Source organism: Cylas formicarius, unplaced genomic scaffold, assembly GCF_029955315.1.
Source record: "Cylas formicarius isolate icCylForm1 unplaced genomic scaffold, icCylForm1.1 PGA_scaffold_4__25_contigs__length_36172078, whole genome shotgun sequence".
NCBI lineage: Eukaryota > Metazoa > Arthropoda > Insecta > Coleoptera > Brentidae > Cylas > Cylas formicarius.
The window spans coordinates 16,190,254-16,210,258 of record NW_026844334.1 but is presented as its reverse complement, the minus strand read 5'-3'; the positions used below and the strand labels follow the sequence as shown (position 1 = coordinate 16,210,258).

Sequence of the window (20,005 nt, the reverse complement as noted above, 5' to 3'; positions counted from 1 at the left end):
TACAGAAAATGTCTATTACCAAAGTTTGGTTGACTTTGGTTTACGGTTTATGTCTCTCGCCACATTTGTTGATCCCGGTTAGTCAATGATGGAGAAATCGACAATTTAATATAATACATGATCCGTTGCACAAAAAGTTGATGCATAACCGGAAACATAAATGGTGTTCTAAGCAAAAATTTTGAAAATCCGAGCCAAAGTATTTTAAACGTATTTTATTTCTGTGATTTATCTGTGGTTTTAATGGTGTCATTTACTTTGTATTGAATGTGGAAATTTCGGTTTGGGATCTAATGGATTTTATATATGTTTGATTTTAATGGCTTTTCAACCAAATCAAAGAGGTAAAGATCCGAATTTCGTATGCAACTAAAATTTTAAAAAGGCTTCATAGAATTAGCGAATCGGAAGATATTGGAGGAGCTTCAACTTAAGAAGCAACTTTTACTGAAACAAGGAGTAGCATCCACGTTGAGCTCGACAGCGCTACCGGTATTGGGATCGACTGTTGTCCAAAATAACGACAACCATTCAATAAATTCACTGCAACGAGCAGCTTTGCAAACAGCACATTCCCAGTCAATGGGGTATTTTATCAGTCAGGATTCCTCATTTGGGAACTTGATTTTGCCCGTTTTGCCTCGGTTTGATTCCAAATAATGTTCCCATGTCTCAAGTTGAGCAAATTACAAGAGCTTTTAGAAGGTATATCTGGATTTGAGAAACCTAAGCTTTTGTTGGAGCAGTACATTACACCACCACATTTGGGCTCTCATATGCTACACATTGTTCAGGTACATGACATATGTTTTATGCAACAAGTAATGCAGGTGAAAGAATGGAAGTATTTTTGCAGGCCCATTATGGAGACATTACCGGAAAAATTATAGCAGATCTTGGTTGTGGGTGTGGAGGATTGTCTGTTGGTGTGGCTCTCCTGAATGCTGGTTTAGTGGTAGGATTTGAAATTGATGGAGAAGCGTTAGATATTTTTCGAGTGAATGTTTCTGAGTTTGAGTTAGTGAATATAGATGCCATTCAGTGTGATGTCCTGAACATATCAGACAGGTAAAAAGACAAAAATTAGTGTAGTGATATATTTGTATTTTTGGCAAATCAAAAAGGGTAACAAAATCACTTTACTCTGTTTCAGTTGGGTTATTTTATTTAAACAATTGTGATTAATAAAATGTTTTGGATTATAAAAAACTATATAAAAACTTGGTTTGGTCAAGGGTTTTACTATTGCTATTAGAATGGGCGCCCTACGAGTCAAAAATATATCTAGTGGAAACATAAACTAGGCTTATTTGGGATTTAGTATTGAAGATACACTCAGATAGGGGTGCGCGGGATGTAGGTTTTTTGGGTATTAATTTTAATAGTCTGGTTGGCTAATGAGGGATAAATTTTTGATGGTAGTGGTAATCTTAAAAAACTCCAAGGTTAAGTTTTTCTTTATCTGTTGTGTCAGTAAAAGCTCTGTGTTGAAAGTATTTTTCTCTTTTTGTAGGGCAGGATTGATATTTTTTATCTACATCTGATTTCTTATTCAACGCCCGCGACTCCCTAGCTTCTTCCGTGCACCACTACTGCTGATGTTGAGTAGCAGAGTCACTGGGTTTTATTTCTCTTCAATCAGTTTTTTCAGCTACATAGCGGGTGGGCGCAAAAGTGAACAAATTAAAATTATATTTTTTATTGCGCAAAAAGTGAATTAAGCAATTCTGTAGTTTTGAAACGCTGAATCTTAAATGTGCATATACAGATTTAGAGACTGTGAAGCAACTTATATTCTGTAAAATTTGTTATAATTATCAAATTTGTTTTGTGAAACAATGTTTAGCCTGCAAACCATTACTTTTTTTTGGTTTTAGGTTTTTCAAAAAGTTTGATACTGTATTGATGAATCCCCCTTTTGGCACAAAATGCAATATCGGGCTTGATATGAAATTTCTGGAAGTGGCTTTTCAGCTTTCGACAAGATCTGTGTATTCATTGCACAAGACATCGACAAGGTACCCATGGGTTATTGAAACGTGAATACTTAATTTTAAATTAATTGGTTATAGGAAGCATGTTTTGAAGCACGCTGCATCTTTGGGTGCAAAGGCCGAAGTCTTGGCCGAGCTTCGCTACGACTTGCCTTCAACATACAAATTCCACAAGAAAACCTCGGTAGACATTAATGTTGACTTTTATAGGTTCTTGATTTCATAACTGTTTTTGTGAGTGAAAGTGCTTCTTAATAGTTGACAATGAGTGCACAATATACCCGCGACCACTGTAAACTGGCGGTGGCCAAAATTTTACAGACCATAGGATGGCACTCAATCAATTCCACACCTTTGGAGGTGTTAACGGACATTATGGCCAACTACATACGTCAATTGGCTAAAATAACAAATGACTACTCCAATGAGTTTGGTCAGACAGACGCGAATTTGGACCATTTAGGACTGGCATTTCAGGAAATGGGCTTAAACATTAGCGAAATAGAGGAATACGTTACGTTTGTAAATTTTATGCCTCCACCTGCCACGGTGCCCAAATATCCGTTACCGAAAGAGAGCAATCTAAATTTTTTAAAACCTGGTAGCAAGGAGGTGGTTACCAGGCCCATATACATAAATGAACATCTACCGCCCATGTATCCATTGCTCGAGGAACCGGAGAGCGATCCCTCCAGTCAGGCAGTGAAAAAGGAACCAGTAGTAGATGAATCCCCAGAATTTAAAAAGCCTGCAGACTTCTCAGCAAATCCAGAGTTCAAACGGCCGAAGCGTGAGGAAGAAGGAAGCAGACCAACCCGAGAGATAAGCAGTGTTATGATGACTACATCTGGGTTCCTTTCTCCTGCCAGAGAAGGTAAGTTGCCGGAGGCTAAAGCTCCGGCACCGCTTCCGGAACCTGTAAAACCTCCATCTCCCGCGCCTCCGCCAGCCGAGGCTGTTATTGTCAAGAAGAAAGTGGAGAAGAAAAAAGACAAGTTGCCTAGGGAGCTTTTCAAACCTTTGGGTGATGAAAAGCCAGTAAAGAGGAATAGTGGAAAGGATGGACCTAAAGGGAAGCAAAAAATTAACCCCATGCATGTGGGCGGGGTACAGCCAATATCTGTACATCCTCAACTTGTTATGAACCCGCATCATCATTCAGTGCCGCCCATGCCGCCTGTTAGTAAAGTTGACGTCTCGAAGCAAATCTTCAACAAGACTTTAGCCGCAGCCAAAGCAAAAACTGAAAAATTAAACACCACCATAACTCCTATACCTATCAAAACCGAGACTGCCCAGTTTCAGATGCCAATGCATACTCAGATTGATAAATTGTTTAATGAACCTGACAAAAAGAAAATCAATATTCTAAAAAAGATATCCAACGTTAAAGACAAACCTTCAAGGCCTACAGCAATACCACACGTCCACGACCCGAACGATATTGTCAATAAAATTAACTTGTCGGGTGATATAACTATCGAACCCATAAATCCTTTGCCTCTGAAGCACAGTCCCAAAGTAGAGTGTTACTTTGATAATGGATCTCCTCCCGTGACTCCACCTACGCCCAGAACCCCAGAACTTTTAAAGCACAGTCCTCCTCTGGTTAAGGAACGAAGGAAGCGGAAAGACAAAGCCCGAGTAAAGAAACTCAGAAAGCAACCGAATTTCTTAGACGCAGATCTGGTTAATTTAGCTTTGGATCAAAGGCCCAAAACGCCAGAACCACACATGTTGGCCAGACAGGCAGGGCATTTTAACTCCATGGGTGGTCCACCAATGCCATTTCCTTTCCCGTTAGCGAATTTTGGTGGCCCAGGTTTGATACCACCACCGTTAGGCACTCACCTTTTTCCGTTTTCTTCCTTGTCTAATTTCAGCAAGAATAATTACTTTAATCCTATTCCCCCCCAAATGGAACCTGTGCCGAAACTATCTCCCAAAGCGAAACCTGCGCCTAAGGCTGAACCTGCAGAAATTGTGCCTATTCCGCCAACACAGGCCCCTGCAAAACCGGAGCCTCCACTAGAACCCGCGGTACTGATGGACGTTGAGGCCGCGGAACCTGTTCCAGAGTTTTCCAAAAGGTCCAAAGATCACAAGAAAGAGAAAAAGGAAAAGATAAAAAAGAAAAATAAAAAGGAAAAAGTGAAAGATAAAATAGAGAAGAAGAAAATTAAGGAAGCGAAGAAGGTGAAGGACAAAATTAAGAAAGAAAAGAAAAAGAAAGAACCTAAAGAAGGCGAAATCCCCATACCCAAAATTTTGCTAAAAGTCAATTCTCCATCTCCTAGACCGGAAACACCTGAAACAATGAAAAAGCTCAATATAAAACCTATAATCAAGAAGGAGGATGAATCTACTTCATTTGAAAGAAAACGCGAACCCTCTCCAGGCCTGGCTAAGATCTCCGCCTTGGTTACCGGACCTCCCAAGCAGAAGAACCCTTCACCCGTACAGCATTCTGTACCTGCTGAAGTCCTTCCTGCTCCTGCAACAATGCCTAGGCCACCCGGTAGACCCAGGATACATCCGTTGAAACCGAAACCGTTGCCCAAGCCGAAGAAAGTTGAACAACCCTTTGTGAAAAAGGACGCAGACGGAAACGAAGTCTGGATATGTCCCGCATGTGGTCAGCAGGACGACGGCCGGCCAATGATTGGTTGTGATGGCTGCGATGCCTGGTACCACTGGGTGTGCGTAGGTATTCAAGTGCCTCCCGATGAGAATGAGAACTGGTATTGCAAACCATGTCTGTGCAAGAAAAATGAAGATTTGCAGGATAAGAAGAAAAAAAGAAAGAAGAAAGAGAAAAAGGAGCATTAGGTGGACTTCCGTGGCACTTTATTCTGAACTTTTAGCGCTATGGTTATTTACTTTTTTTGGTAAATTTATTTTTGTAATGTATGTAATTGTATTTGTCATGCTGGGAATATATTTAACTCAAAAAGAGTTTAGAAAATTAAGGAAAATAATATAAATTAAAGTTTTTTAAAGTTTTATTTACTACATAATATATTGAATATACACTCTATCCGAATTTTATTCCCTGCGACAATGGTAGCTGTTTTGAGTAATTGATGGTAATTGTAGACCTCCGCATATATTGCTTCCAAGCATCGCTTCCAGATTCTCTACCACCTCCCGTCTGTTTTTCACCGCCGAACGCGCCACCGATCTCTGCACCGGATGTCGGAATATTCACATTAACAATACCGCAGTCTGAACCTTTAGGTCCAATCCACTAAAGATAAACGTAGGTCTAAAATGTTAATTCCGAATTTATGTGGTGACTTACCCTGAATATTTTGGAAATGTTTTGTGTAAAAAGGCTGGATGACAGGCCTTGAGGCACCTCATTGTTTAACGAAATGGCCTCCTCAATGCTATTGGCTTTTAATGCATATAAAATCGGAGCGAAGCATTCTTTATGGACTAGTGAGTTGTTATGCGCAATACCTGTCACTATTGTCGGTTCCACAAAGTACCCAGGCACGTCTAATACCTGCAAGGTTCTTTTATGAAGCATTTAAATTGGTGGTAAGGGAAACTTACTTTGCCGCCAACCTCCACAATGCCGCCTTCTTTGGTGATCTGCTTGAGGGTTTCCTTGTATTTTCTCAATGACGTCTCACTGTGTAGCGGCCCAATTAGCGTGTTCTCCTCTAGGGGATCACCAATACGGGGCATAACTTGGGCGTAGGCCAACTTCAATCGTTGCAATACTTCGTCGTACACCTAGTATGAGTACAAATACTTTGTTGGAATACTCTTGCATTTTTCACCGTATTTACGTTTTTGTGTAAAATTAACCTCCTGGTGGTAGTACACCGCTGGCCAGCTGTACCTACGCTCGCAAATAGTACTGCAGGCACCACCATATCCAAATCCGCGTCCTCGTCAACTATAAGAGCGTTATTGCCTCCGAGTTCCAGCAAATGCTTACCAAATCGCTTTTGAACTTCCACGCCTACCTGAAATAATTTATTTCGTGACAAAAACCCAAAAATAATCAAGATGAAACAAACACCTGCTGCCCTATTTCGCAACTGCCGGTGAACGAGAGAAGCTTAATTCTTGGGTCACTAGCCATGGCTTTGCCTATATCACTTCCTCCACAGCACAGAGACGCCACACCTCCTGGCAAATTGTTCCTCTCCAGTACTTCAGAAATTATTTTAGTTGTCGCCACGGACACAAGAGGAGTAGTTTCAGAACCTTTCCATAGGACAGTGTTTCCACAAACCTATGGCTTTAGGTGTAAGCACGGAAAGTTTTAAGGAAAAGCGAGTTACCATGGCGATGGCGCTGTTCCAACCGTAAACGGCATTTGGGAAATTAAACGCAGAAATCACGCCAATAACTCCCAAGGGATTCCATTTTTCAATAAGCACGTGACCAGGTCTTTCGGACGGGAATATGCTTCCTGATAGACTTCGTGATAATCCCACTGCATAGTCGCATATATCCACATATTCTTGGACTTCTCCAATGCCCTCGGGCAGGATTTTTCCTTAAACGGACGTTGCGTAATCGGGACACACTAACTAATAAATGATACTTACCCATTTCTAGTGATATTAACTTTCCCAGGGCACTCAAGTTTTTTCTGAGGGCATCCCCAATCTGTCTAACAATTTCCCCTCTCCTAGGTTCAGGGAGGTCTGTCCACGTGTACCAAGCTGCTTCTGAATTTTTTACACATTCCTCATACTCGCTAACAGTTGCCTGGGTGACTTCGGCGATTACTTTTCCATTGCTGGGACATATGGATTGAACCACCTATTGTAGTAGCTATATAAGTATCTATTAAATAGTAATGTGTAATAGAAAGACCGGAAAATAATGTCGTTTTTGATAATGACCTATCAAAGGCGGAAGTGGAAGCATATCCTCGTCAGACAATTGAAAAGTTGTCACAAGCACTTAACCAACCTTGGTCGACCATTCAAGACCATCTGGTACAGATAAATAAGCGAAGCAGAGGATGTGTTTGGGTTCCGAATGACTTATCCGAGGTATACAAATTGCTATAAAGGCACAAAAAGGAAAGGTGTTTGGGTCCCTTGATTACAGGGGATGAGAAATGGGTCTTAAATCACCAATGCAATGCAATGACGCAATGCAAAAGACAATGGCCATCCCCAAATGAAACAGTAAAACCGACTGCGAAACCGGCCCTTCAGCCAAGGAAGGCGCTCTTGCGTGTTTGGTGGAGTATTCGCGGAATTGTACCTTTATTGTCAACAGTTGGGTCGTATCAGCCAATCTCTGACCAAACAATGTCCAGTTTTGGTAAACAGAAAAGGCGTTATTCTGCAGCATGACTGTGCCAGACCACATAGCGCAAAAAACCATTGAAAAAAATTAACGATCTGAGTTGGGAGCTATACTCACCTGACATTGCGCTATCTGATTTTCATTTGTTTAGGAAACTTTTCCTAGCTGGAACGAAATTTAACAATGTGGATATCAAAAATGCTCTCACCACTTTAAGAATCAACCAATTAATTTTTTTAAATCGGTCATTAACAATTTATTAAAAAGATGAAAATAGGTCATTGACAATGATGCCAATTATGTTATTGATTAAAAATAAAATCAAACAAAAATGTATGTAGTTTAAAATGATAAAAAAACGACTTTACTTTCCGATCCCCTTACTAGTGGGACTCTTTTTAAAAGGGTATATTTTTATATAATATTTATAAGAAACGACTTAAATTCATTCATCAAGTAAATTCATTAAATTGAACGTCTAAGGCAAAGACCACTAAGAATTATTACGTACTGTACCAGATCCTTTCCAGGTACCATCAAATACTCCAGCGTTTCGGTCTTTCAGTCCTAGATCTCTTAGAAATAAGTATTTGGAATTGTTCACAAGAAAGTCTGCGGAGTTCGCCATAGTCCTTGCACTATGTAAGTTGTACAAAAATTGCAATAACTTGGTACCGACCGGAGGATTCATTTGATTTCAAATAGCCGACTGGCTTTAATTTTAACTCTAATTTTTCTTTATCGTTGTTTGTTGGTCAACTGTTTACGGCATAAGCCTCGTGATAAGATAAAACCTTCTTGTTTATACACAATTATTAGTTGTGTATATAAATTCTCCATTACGATTTACAAATAAACTGACTCTAGAAACTTAGCTCATTAAATACTTACTTACAAGCATTTTTTTTAATAGTGCATCTTTAATTACTACAGCTTGTCGCTATAAAGCGAGAGATACTATATACCCAATAAAATTTAATTTTCGAACAACTGCAATAAGGTCAAAGTTGATTGTATATTTTCAATTTTTCAAGCGTTGAATTGGGTAGTTTGAACGTTAAACCATTCTTTCTTCATAATGTTCTTTCTTGATAATGTTGCACTTTGTTTAAGTAGTTTTTCCTTTAAAGCCGGGACAATTTTGACTTCATATTCAGAAGAGTAATTATTTCTTCGTAAAAAATGCACACAATTGATATTAAGCAGTTTAGGCTATATTGTACCAAAAATTTACAATCACAAAGTGACACATTTTTTTAATAGATATTATTTTGATTTACACCTGTTGCTGTATGCGGGATAGGTTATGAATTATAGATATTAGTACAAAATCTTTTTATCAAAAACTTAGACTCTGAAGAAAAGGGTGTATTAATTTTGGATTCTGTTTTAAGTTGTAACTTTGTAAAAATAATGGCAATAATATTTAAGACAAATTCAGCACCTTACAATGTAGAATGTAGAATTTTTTCAAATCTATTTTTGAACTAATGGCATATTTTATTACATAGTTACTATTAATATAGAACTGCAATTTGTGTTGCAATATTTTTGATAAAAGTGGTACTTAAAGGATTATAGCTTGAAAGATTTAACAGTATGCTATGCATTCTTGAGTCATAATAAAAATGGCAAATATACAAAAAAGACAAAATTTATTTAGATTTATTTCTAATATGTACAAAAATATTTGGAAATAATTACAACAAAAATACTGCAACTATTCATTTCAATAAAAAAACAATTTAGGACTAGTCTTGCTGACCACAATAATTGATCAGTATCACTGATAAGGAATAACAACTTAGATTTGGATTCATACAATCACATTTATTCTGAATTTGAGAATTAATCAGCCGGCCTGCGCTCCAAATATTTTATTGCCTCTACTTTATCAAAATTGTAAGTTTCCATAAAAACTTTTAAGCAAAATTCTGGCACAAGAACTTTAAAAAAATAATCAGCCTTGGTATCATCAGGATCAAATTTTTTTCTTAATAAAGACAAAATGTATTCAATTTGTTCAAATGTGAAAATTATCATGCTAGTATTATATGTTAAACTATTTGTGGTGAGGTGGTACTGATGCTGCCCTATGTCATCATATCTTTTGTGTCTGTCAGACAACACCGTTCCATTCATGATACTCCTCAAATACTCGCAATGTTTGTGGAAATGGTTTGCAATGCATTTGTCGGACAAGTGTTTACAATCCAACCACATTTCCTCAGTCATTTTCTCTTTGAGAGGAGAAAATGATAGTTGGCAAGTTGGAACTTGCAAAGTTTGAGCCATTTCCACTTGACGTTTATATTCTTTAAACTGTTCTTGATCTCTTAAAATATCTTGGCAAGATGGCAGCTTAACACCATACCGTTTGAAAGACTCGGTTTGTTTATATGATTGTTTTTTGCTTTTGTTTTCAATGAAAGTGGGCAAATCATCACTACTTCCTGAACCAAATCCCTCCAGTTTGGCTTTACATGTGGTTCTGCTGAATTTTTCTCTTGATTTGAACTTTTTCTGAATGGCAGTATTTTCCTTAGAAACCTGAACATCCTTTCTGGAAATCCATTTGTTTAAATTGTTACTCTGCGTAGGTTTCTGCATTTTCTTGGAAATAGCGGCACTTTTCAGTCGCTTTGGAGAAGGTGACATAACTGGCGACTTATTGCACATCCTATTCAACCGCTGCCATAACAGATTGGCAGCTTGGGAGTCGGGACGAATCGGAAGAGCAGAAACACTTTTACTAGTCGTTAAGTCAGCCATTGCACAAGCTCACTTTGCCGCAAAATTTTTAGGTACAAAACAATCTTAAGTATAGGTTATGATCATGGACAAAAAATATTCTAAATAATCTTAACCGTAGACTAAATAGTTCAATTCCATATTTTTTCTTTAGCCTTTTATTGCGTTTGCCTTTTTAATGGAAAGTCTTGAATAATCAACCTGGTACGGACATCCCCTTAATAGATTAAAATTTACAATCATCCAGATCGCTTCTAATTTCTTTGAAATACCATTCGGCCAAAGTGGTGAGCATATAGTAACTAGAGGTAGAGAGGCCCTGCATATTGCGTTAAAACAGGAATTATGAAGCAACCATCAAATTTTCACGAGTTTTAAATTCGTTTTTAATCAATTACCTTGTGATATTCAATAAGTAACATGGTCGCTGACCGATCGTCAATAAATACCTTGGGATGCGGTATTTTTACGGCAATGTTTTCTCAAACTATGCTAAGATTTCATTAAATGTGTTGGGAAAAGGACTTAGGGGTGCGGAAATCGCTGTTTAGAAAATAAATGGCCCAAAATCGCATCAAATTTTACCGCAGTAGGGTCCCTATATTATCTAATAGCTATACGTTGGAACCACTTAAAATGAACTAGCATCTACCCAAATCACATATTTTGCACGTTTTCGGGAGATCAAATAACAGCTACATTTTTTTAAATCCTTCCAACGCACTGGGTGTAAGACGCATATTTTTTTTAAGCTACGCTATAAAATTTTTGTACGTACGATGCAATAAGCAACCACTTGTGAGCCAGATGTTTTCTTAAAAATCCGCATTTCGGTTAACCGTGCACTCGAGTGTTGCGGGTTATAGCTTGCATTCCGTGAAATTGCGAAGACTTAAAGGTGAGTGAGTGTTCTCATGAGTACAGTACTTAAATTTCATGATGGTTTCGTTATATTGACCAAAATACCAAAGTACTAAATGCTCTAATTATTGATCGGTTTCATTTTTAATTTATAAAATAATACCCAAGGAATTTGGTTAAATATTAGTGTTCTCCCTTTGAACTATTTTAAACGTTGTTACTTTGTTGAAAGTCGGGGCTTCTGCCGAGTGTCTCTGCCCTTCAGAATATTATGGCCTGACTTATTTATTGCACTGTCGCGTGTCTCTGCCCTTCAGTGCCGGTGTGGTTATTTGCGACAGGATACTTCGTGTGTCTCTGCCCTTGTTATCCATTGCACGATCGGAATAACTAGCACTAGTGATTGAAAAAGGTACTATGCGTGTCTCTGCCCTTAGTACCAATATACTGATGCTTGTTCTGGCGTTCAGTATATTATGACCTGTTGTTTATTGCACTGTTGCATGTCTCTGCCCTTCAGTGCAGGTGTGGTTATTTGCGACAGGATACTTCGCGTATCTCTGCCCTTAGTATCCATTGCACGATCGGAATAATCAGCATTAGTGATTGAAATAGGTACCATGTGTGTTCTGCCCTTAGTACCAACCTAAACTCAGTTCCAGATTTTATGTTATCTGTGATTTCTGGTGATATTGAGTAATATTAAGTTTGTTTTATTAATCTTAATAATCTTTGGTACTCAGGATATATTTTTAGTCTCAGATGCGAACCGTGTTACCTCTCTTATGGCCTAATCGCCGTTCGTTTAGACCCAAAAAACTTAAAAATTATACATTAAAAGAAATAAATATATATATTATACATTTTTAACTTCAAATGTTATTGTTCTGATTCCCACCTCTTACATGGGTATGAAATGATTAGCTCAAGGGTGGGCTTGGTGCGATCCAAAGGTAGCAATTAATTTGCGTCGTTTGTTGTAATTTGAGTGTTTGACGGTCAAAAGAAAGGAATCGTTAGAACAAGATTGTTACGTCGCGTTACTTTACACGCGCACTTCTGTAAACAATGCTTTTTATAGTTTTGCAATTGATTTTAGCACATTAGCGAGTAGAAAATGCTGTCCTCAGTTTCTTCATGTCGCAATAAACGGATTTTTACTGGCGCTAAGCATAATTTTATTTTTCTATGGCTTCCTTATAAGAACGTGAATAAAAGCTTGTGTGTATTCGATGGCCAATGAAAATGACAAAATTCGTTAACAGAAATTACCTAATATAATGATTAGATGATCCGTTTAAAATTCAGGATTCGTTTCAAGCAGTGAAGTGGTTTTGTAAACACGACGAGAATCGAATCGAGAAACACATCAGTATTTGGAAATGCCTGTTTTCGGGATTATATATTTCAGGCGATGTAATTTTTTTTAGCAAAAATTGCTTTAAAGTGGGTACTCATGGTACCTATAATTATCGCATTAGTCATAAACACAAAAGTACAAATAAAAAACATTTGATGCTCGCGATTTTAGAGTTCACGGCCTCCTATTATACCGATTGCTCTCGCCACGCGAAGTGAATGTACAAAAACGCCCACCTGACTTTCGACCCGACCCAAAATCTGTACAGACGCGAATCGTCTCCACTCAGGTTAACTGTACAAAAAGAAACCAAAATCTTAAACGACTCGCTTGTTTTTCTCCTAAATATCGCTGCTTTACATCCGCTTATGAATATGTTTTTTGTAAAATAAACGCTTTTATGAATCACAACAAATGGCTTGAAGTGGTTGGTTTGGTCGGAACCCTTGTTAAGTGGATAATTTGTAAACCCCAATCTTTGTCGAGGATTATTGCTGTTTATTAACAATGTTTACGTGCACGTGGAAAAATTCGAATAGTTTAGAGTGTTTTTTTAAAATACATTAAACCAGTATTTTTAATTTATTATTTTTATTTATTAATTTATTTATATTTAATTTATTGTATAGTATTATTATTTTACATAGAGTCGGGATTGTTAGAACAAAGATCACAGTGACGCTATCGTTTTCTGGACAAAAAACTTTGTTTCCCTCTCTCGTTAATGTGTTCTACTCTAACTTCTGATTTCACTTACTCTCCTACGCTATTTTCTAATAAATCGAAACATGTCCAATTTTTTCAAATTTTGTCGCACAACCTACTAACGTCAAAATGTTTTGGTTGGGCCGAAGAAGAAAAAAATCTATAAATGCTAATGGTACAAATTTAAATGCTATGCTGAAGACGCTTTCTTTTAACTTCGAGTTTTATTAGTGCCAAAATAATTGTGATATTCTCTCAACATTGGCATCTTGGCCATGGTAAGAAAGATACAGGGTAGCTCAAATTATAGGACAAAGTTAACAATGAGGCCGATCAACCGAAAATATTACGGGAAAACTAAAGCCTACGGTGTTATGAGTTTATTTTCGAATTATAAAAATTATGCACATTCTCATCGCAATATTTTTTCATCGTCGGTTCAAAAATTACACTATATAGGTATATTTTAAACCAACTAATAAAATCCAATAAGGCGTTCAACAACCAACATGGCTGCTGACAGTTCGTCAATTCGAGAGGTTTCAGTTTAGATGTAGCACTTTTACGGAAACATTTTTTTCAAAACATGTCCAGACCTCGTTAAATTTTCTAGGAAAACGAGTTAAATGTGTAGAAATCGCTGTTTTAGAAAGAAAATAGGCCAAAGTGCAGGTTAGTGTGTGAAATTTTGAGGCATGCGGGAAAACCATTTTCTTTTCTATGAAAATATGATTCAAACCACTTAAACCACTATATAATATATATAAAATATAGCTTAGCCTAGGCCTATAATATATGGACTTTTGCAGTCAACTTCAGAAAAGTATTGAACATGGTATTTGGTCATAGGCAAAATGTCATTTCAAATATAGCTTTCAACAAACCTTGCGTCGTTCCTTTAAATTTGCAGGGAAAAAACGAATTAAGTGTGTTTAAAAAAAAATGGAGTAAATTTCTGGTTTTTACTTTTTTACTCAAAAACGGCTAAATGCAGGCAGTCATATGTTACCCTTAAAGATCCACGAATTAACAGCCCTAAGAAATATTCATACGCATCCTAGACGTCAATTGGGCGTAATCAACCTCTCACCAGCGGCGGCGCGCAATTTTTCGGTAGGAACCACGCGTCCTCCGAGAAGACGCTGGGAGGTTTTCTAAAGACACCGCGCGTGTGTGCGTGTGTGTGAAAGTGGATGGGATCTTCCGAAGAAGCGACCAAATTCCCACCCTGTCGTTTCGTATAAAACGTCGCTCATCGGTATGTTGCGGTACAGTCACCACTTGACCCTACATCGCTCGAGCATCATGAACTCTTTTACCGTGGTAAGTGATCATAGTTCAAGATTTTTTGTTGTCGGGCCGGTGGGATTTGATCAGTTACGCGAGTGTCTTCGGGGTGGGGATTTAATGGGTCGATCAACTGATCCGAAGTGAGCCAGGGGCGTAACCTAACGCTGTTACGGTTCATAAACATTAAGAATTAAATATCAGCAAAATTGCTTGCCGTAACTTTTGTTATTTTATTTTGTTAAGCACCCATTTTTTTTCGATACCGTGAGCTGTAGAATTTTTATGTTGCAATTCGTGAAACAATCCCCTGCTCATACTTTTGTCAACAAGGACCTTGTAGATACTTATACATAATATTAATTATTATTTTAAAGTTGAATTGTATATTTTTCCATTACATTATAAATTTCGAATAATAATAATTATTTGCTTGATTTTGAAACAATATGTGTGTTTTTTAAATTAAATTTAAACATTTCACAAATCTGACGGAAATCTTAACTTTTAGACAAATATATAATTAATAATTGAAATTAAAGGGATTAAATGTTTTTCGTTTAACAATAAATTAATTACAAGCTAAACACAAGAAAAGAAAATGAGATTATTATCTAAAACGGAAATTTTAAACTTTCAGTGTAAAAAAATATTAAAAGATTTAAACAGAAATAAAGTTAAAATGAATTTTATTTCAAATTAATGGAGGATTGAAATACATTGGAGTCAAATCTATCTACGGTACGTAGATATGGCGCATCCTTTGCATAGACTTATCACCAATCGATTAATACTTAATTGTCCGTAACGTATTAAGCAAAAGAAATGACAGTCGAGCTGGTTTACAACATTTCAAACGAAAAGAGCTTTTTGCGAATGTTTTTTTTTATGAAAAGAACATTTCTACTAGTGAGATGGGGTAATAAGTTTCGCAGATTGTATTTGTAGCTGTTTTGTTATCTACTACTTTTAAATTATTATTATTAAATTAATTCAATGGACTCGGCTGGACACGACTGCTCCGGTTTTTTCCATATACCTAGGAGTAAATTAGGCAATTTTTGCCAGTCGTTAAAGTTGAAGAAACACAATAACACCCAATGCTCTTAGTGGGAATCGCACCCACAATCTCCCGCAAGTCGAATTGACAGGTCTAATGTCCTACCGACCGAGCCATCCTCATTCCCTCGTATTCTTCTTTTATTGGTTCCAAAACGCCAGCTGTCTAAGTAATATTCCAAAATAATAGAAACTCTTTTGCATGTGTACATAATGGTGTGTATAAAAAATATAAAGAAGTTTTACTGGGACTGGACTGGACATTATTTGCTCGCAAACAACTTCCGTGTGCGCTTCGCGCACTCAATATAATTGTTTAACAAAGGAATCGCGCAGGAGTAACCAATATTGACACAACTGTCCCGTTCAAATATTTAAATTCCACATCGACAGAGAGATATTTGAGACGCCAGTGAAAGCTAGAAAAATAATTAGATACTCGCTTTTGGATATTTTAAATTGCAAATATACGTCCAGATTTCTGACACAATTTGCGTTTATCGCACTCCTCGATAACAAAAACCAGCGTTTGCAACCAAAATTACTCAACGTTAGACGCTTCTGCTGTTATGCACAGAAGCGGGACCCCTATCTTCACGATGCCGCTTCCTGGTTGTCTGTCGCCGCGTCTCTGCGTGAAAGTCCTCGGGTTACGACAATGGGCCGGAGAAAGTAAAGCGTCGATGGACGTCTTCCCCATTCACGTCGTCGTAATTAATTTCGTTTATTTTACCAATAAAATCAATTTACACCGATTTACAAAATCCGCACGTTATTTTTTTTATGTAAACAAAGTATTGTGCAACGTAAAGTAGCGGACGAGACCAGAGCGCAATAGGTATTTGATTTCACTTTCATCGCGTTTGCTAATTGTTTGATAGTGGCCATTGTTTTCGTCTCAATTAATGATGCTTTAACGACATTTTAAATGTCAAAATAAATTTTTGAAAGCACCCATAAACATGCGACGGAAAATAAACGCGAATGAGGCAACTTTAAAATGGTTCTAATTGCCGCTGCTTTAGTGATCTGTGGCTTGTTTTAACGTGTTATGACTTTACCGATTAATTTGGCTGGAAGTCGCCGTTTAAAGTCAATGGGGTCTTGAAGATGTTATGCGTTATACTTTGTGTATGTAGGTACAGTTTGTTGCGAAAGATAAAAATAATTATTAACATCTGCGGGCTTACTGGAACAGAAAGTAATGCGGCGGCTGGTCTTTAATTCGGTGAAATCTCTGATGGATCGATAAGTTGTTTGTTGTTTGATTAATGATCGCGATACGGACTTAATGATTTGGTTTAATTTTTATTAAAGCAAAGGGGTCCCATTCATTTTCGGTTTGTGGTGGAAACTATACAGCCTCTAATTTGATTGAAGTGACAAAAATAGTTGCCGTTTAGGCAAACGCCAAAGACCGTATAGTTAAACCTATTTCACATTTCAAATTTGATCACAGACTTAGTTGCCCTTCTTCGTAAAGTGTCAAATTAAAAATCTGTAAAGTTAAATAAAACAAAAATTTGAGAAGCAATTGGGTATTTGTATAATTATTTAGGTGCTTTATTATTATTTATTATCAGCAGCATAAGATTACCTATATTGTAAATCATGAAATCATTACCAACGCAAACTTTTATTCAAAATATTGAATAAATTAAAAAATCAAATACAAACTTTCAATCGGTTATGAAAATACATAATTCCAACACTGAACAAGCTTATACCTAACACAGAGCAGAATAGATGTTTAAATACTCCTGTTCAACTAGTATCCAATTGTTTCAATGGTTTAAGTGGAATATTGATTTAAAAAAACTCTCTGTAATAAAATAATTAAAGAAAAACTAGTATAACTTAGGGCCAGTCAGCAAGAAAATGACAATATTTTGTTATATTTCTGACTTCCAAGCTAATTGTAGTTCAAAATGTTAATGTTTAATTATCAAATGTATCTACAACTATTATTTACTCAATGCAAATTTATAATTATCTAAATAAAAAGTAGTTTCCTTCAACTTAAAGGGACTGGCTGAAGAGTATTATCCGGAAAAAAGTAATTCTGACGTTTCTTTCAAATCAACATTGTTTAAAAATTAGAATCAAATTATTCTTATTTATTTTTTTTTTTTGGGGAGTCATATTGAAGAAGAAAACAACAACAAAAAATGCAGTTATATTATGAAGAAAGAAATAATTTTAATCCATATTTAAAAAAATGATGCTAATCATAATTTGCTAAAATTTTGTTTCCTTTATCGTTTATAAAGAAATTTTATTTCTACAACAAGAGTCCCTGACAGAGTTTATTTAAATGTCTGCTATCTGCATAATATTTATGGATAATTTTCATTTATGAACGGATTTTTGGGCAGCCTTGTAATTTTATCATTATCTTTGTGTTAGTTTTTCTGTATTCTATACTGGGATGTTTTCGTAGGCCCTCACGTTCGCCTTGGCGGCGGTGGCCGTCGTAGCGGAACCCCCTTCGGGGTACAGCTACAGCCGGCCCAGCGGCGGAGGCGGCGGTTTCGGGGGCGGCATCTCCTTGGGCGGTGGACTGTCCGGGGGTGGTGGCGGATACACTGCCGTGTCATCCGGCTACCAGACCTCCGAAGGAGCCTCCGTAGACCCAGCGCTCCTCGAACAAGTCCGCCAGATCCTACTCAAAGAGGAACAAAGTTCGGCTTCTTCATCTGGTGGTGGCGGCGGCGGTATCAGCGGCTCGTACGGCGCACCATCTCCCCAATACGGTGTGCCGTCGTCGTCGTATGGCGTACCCAGCTACTCCACCAGGGTAGTCGGTATTGACCTCGAGGGAATCAAGCAGGCTATCCAAGTGGCACAGTACAACCAGATCTCGCAGGCTCCCGGATTCTCCGGTTACCCCAGCGGGCCAAGCTCGAGTTATGGGGCGCCGGCGCCGTCCGGTTCCTACGGGGCACCCTACTAACGCACATCCTGGCGAGCGAAGCTACAAACAAAGGACTGACATTAAGTGTACATAAAAATCACGTTTTCATCTCACACGGGTCATGATGCATCTCAACGGTAACGAGCGAAGATCCACAACATCGAGCGATCACAACAACACCATCAAATTATTGTTTTACTTTACTTTTTTGTATAAAGCTTTCATAGTTTATGTTTTTAAAAAAAATACATTTGTCACCGTAATTTGGAGTGTTTTCTTCCCTGTTTTTCCTATTTCTTTTCTCCCTTTCAACTTCACTTCTGTAATTAAAGAAAGAAAGTGATAATATTTCAGTTAATCTTTGATAAACTGCAGTTAAGTATAAATTAATGATCTAAACTGCTGTGTATTCGAAACAAAATGTTTGTAAACCTAAAAAAGATATTTGCACACTTGATCCGAATGACGCCTTTGTCTATTTACAAAAACTTATTAAAACCGAATGTTTTTTGATACATTTACATTACATTTTTAAAAATACTATTAACCTTTTTAAAAAACTGTTACAGTACTTTTTTAGACTTTCAACTATTTTAATTTCTCGAGTCTCATCAGAATTGTCCTCAATTAATATGGCATATTTGATTTAAACACTTATACAGAGGATTGTAGTATAATAAAAAAATATTTTCATATACGCAGAAAGTTCCATAAATGCATAAGAAAATTAATTTAGGTTGTCTCTTATATACTTTTTCATATTTTTATTCTGCAATTAATTGTAACCATATTTCGTTTAACCTATTGATATAGTATATAATCAAATTGGAATTTTGCAAACAGCAATGGGCATTTGCTGGACTTAACCGTTGAAGTTAACGCGATCGTTCAGCTTTATACAAATTGTCCCAAATATGTGAGAGAAATGAAATTACAAATATTTTTTCTTATTTTAAAATATTTTCAATTTCATGTTATTCCCTAACATTAAATAAAAAAAAGTCCTATATGCTATATGTCATAGCTTCCGAGTTCGCAGAGTTTAAATTTTTATTGTTAGGGAAGTATTCCGTTATCAATATATATTTACTAATAAATTTTTTATTACAGTTACAATTTCCGGTATTAGTCGAAAAAATATATTTATTAGCTACTTTAACCATACTACTTTTCATAGTTTATTTTTTATTTTTATAATATATATTAGACAATTTTAAGCTTTAGCAAGCATTAATAGAATATACAGAAGTACCTGGAAAATTCACGAGATATTTGTGATTCACCCTGTATATGCAATTACTATTTTACACTATGGTTTTTGATAAACCTCACTTGTACCTGTACCGGGTGGTCCGTTTATTATCTCAGAACCTGTAAAACATATGAAGAAGAAATTGAAATACCAATGAAATTGTTTGAATTTTTTTTTCTTAAAATATTATATTGTTTTTGTTTTAAATAGACCCGATTGTATATTATGGCATTTTCAAACTTTTTATTTCGTATATAACACCCTACATCTAAGTCCTACCGTTTCTGATATATTTTGCTATAGTTATGTGCCACAATAGTGAAGTTTTTGTAATACTCGGTTGCTTTTTTCGACGTGTTTCGCACATCATCGTTATAGTCAACTAATAGCAAAGCAAAACCTATTTGAAAAAAAAAAAAAAGGATTTTTCCATTTCAATTTTTTCCTATTAACCTGATTACACTGTATTTATTTATTTTAAAATACTAAAACAGATATTTAGGGCTGCAATTGTCACTTAGAAACGGTATGACTTAGGT

General features: G+C 36.7%; 4 protein-coding genes across 6 annotated transcripts; 3 read left to right on the top strand and 1 right to left on the bottom strand.

Moving 5' to 3' along the window:
• The first annotated feature begins 50 nt into the window (after nucleotides 1-50).
• On the top strand, nucleotides 51-2,220 carry LOC132700291 (rRNA N6-adenosine-methyltransferase METTL5). The gene is made up of 4 exons (XM_060667472.1): nucleotides 51-794; nucleotides 857-1,068; nucleotides 1,878-2,018; nucleotides 2,073-2,220. The coding sequence occupies exons 1-4, from the start codon at nucleotides 660-662 to the stop codon at nucleotides 2,218-2,220; spliced, it is 636 nt and encodes a 211-aa protein (XP_060523455.1). The 5' UTR covers nucleotides 51-659.
• A 38-nt stretch (nucleotides 2,221-2,258) lies between these two features.
• Nucleotides 2,259-5,029, top strand: LOC132700288 (transcription initiation factor TFIID subunit 3). The gene has a single exon (XM_060667468.1). The coding sequence runs from the start codon at nucleotides 2,259-2,261 to the stop codon at nucleotides 4,821-4,823; it is 2,565 nt and encodes an 854-aa protein (XP_060523451.1). The 3' UTR covers nucleotides 4,824-5,029.
• On the bottom strand, nucleotides 5,029-10,907 carry LOC132700289 (alpha-aminoadipic semialdehyde dehydrogenase). Of its 3 annotated transcripts, none has more exons than XM_060667470.1 (8): nucleotides 10,807-10,907; nucleotides 6,563-6,779; nucleotides 6,293-6,510; nucleotides 6,028-6,243; nucleotides 5,792-5,971; nucleotides 5,553-5,735; nucleotides 5,296-5,502; nucleotides 5,029-5,241 (listed from the first exon to the last, which is right to left on the bottom strand). In XM_060667470.1, the coding sequence occupies exons 1-8, from the start codon at nucleotides 10,855-10,857 to the stop codon at nucleotides 5,029-5,031; spliced, it is 1,485 nt and encodes a 494-aa protein (XP_060523453.1). In that variant the 5' UTR covers nucleotides 10,858-10,907. The 3 variants fall into 3 exon arrangements, with proteins under 3 accessions (XP_060523453.1, XP_060523454.1, XP_060523452.1); XM_060667471.1 differs by lacking the exon at nucleotides 10,807-10,907 and adding an exon at nucleotides 8,173-8,544; XM_060667469.1 differs by lacking the exon at nucleotides 10,807-10,907 and adding an exon at nucleotides 7,789-8,148.
• Nucleotides 10,908-14,130: 3,223 nt separating this feature from the next.
• LOC132700292 (ESX-1 secretion-associated protein EspB) lies at nucleotides 14,131-18,470 on the top strand. The gene is made up of 2 exons (XM_060667473.1): nucleotides 14,131-14,277; nucleotides 17,741-18,470. Exons 1-2 carry the CDS (start codon nucleotides 14,215-14,217, stop codon nucleotides 18,251-18,253), a joined length of 576 nt encoding a protein of 191 aa, XP_060523456.1. The 5' UTR covers nucleotides 14,131-14,214; the 3' UTR covers nucleotides 18,254-18,470.
• Nucleotides 18,471-20,005: the final 1,535 nt, after the last annotated feature.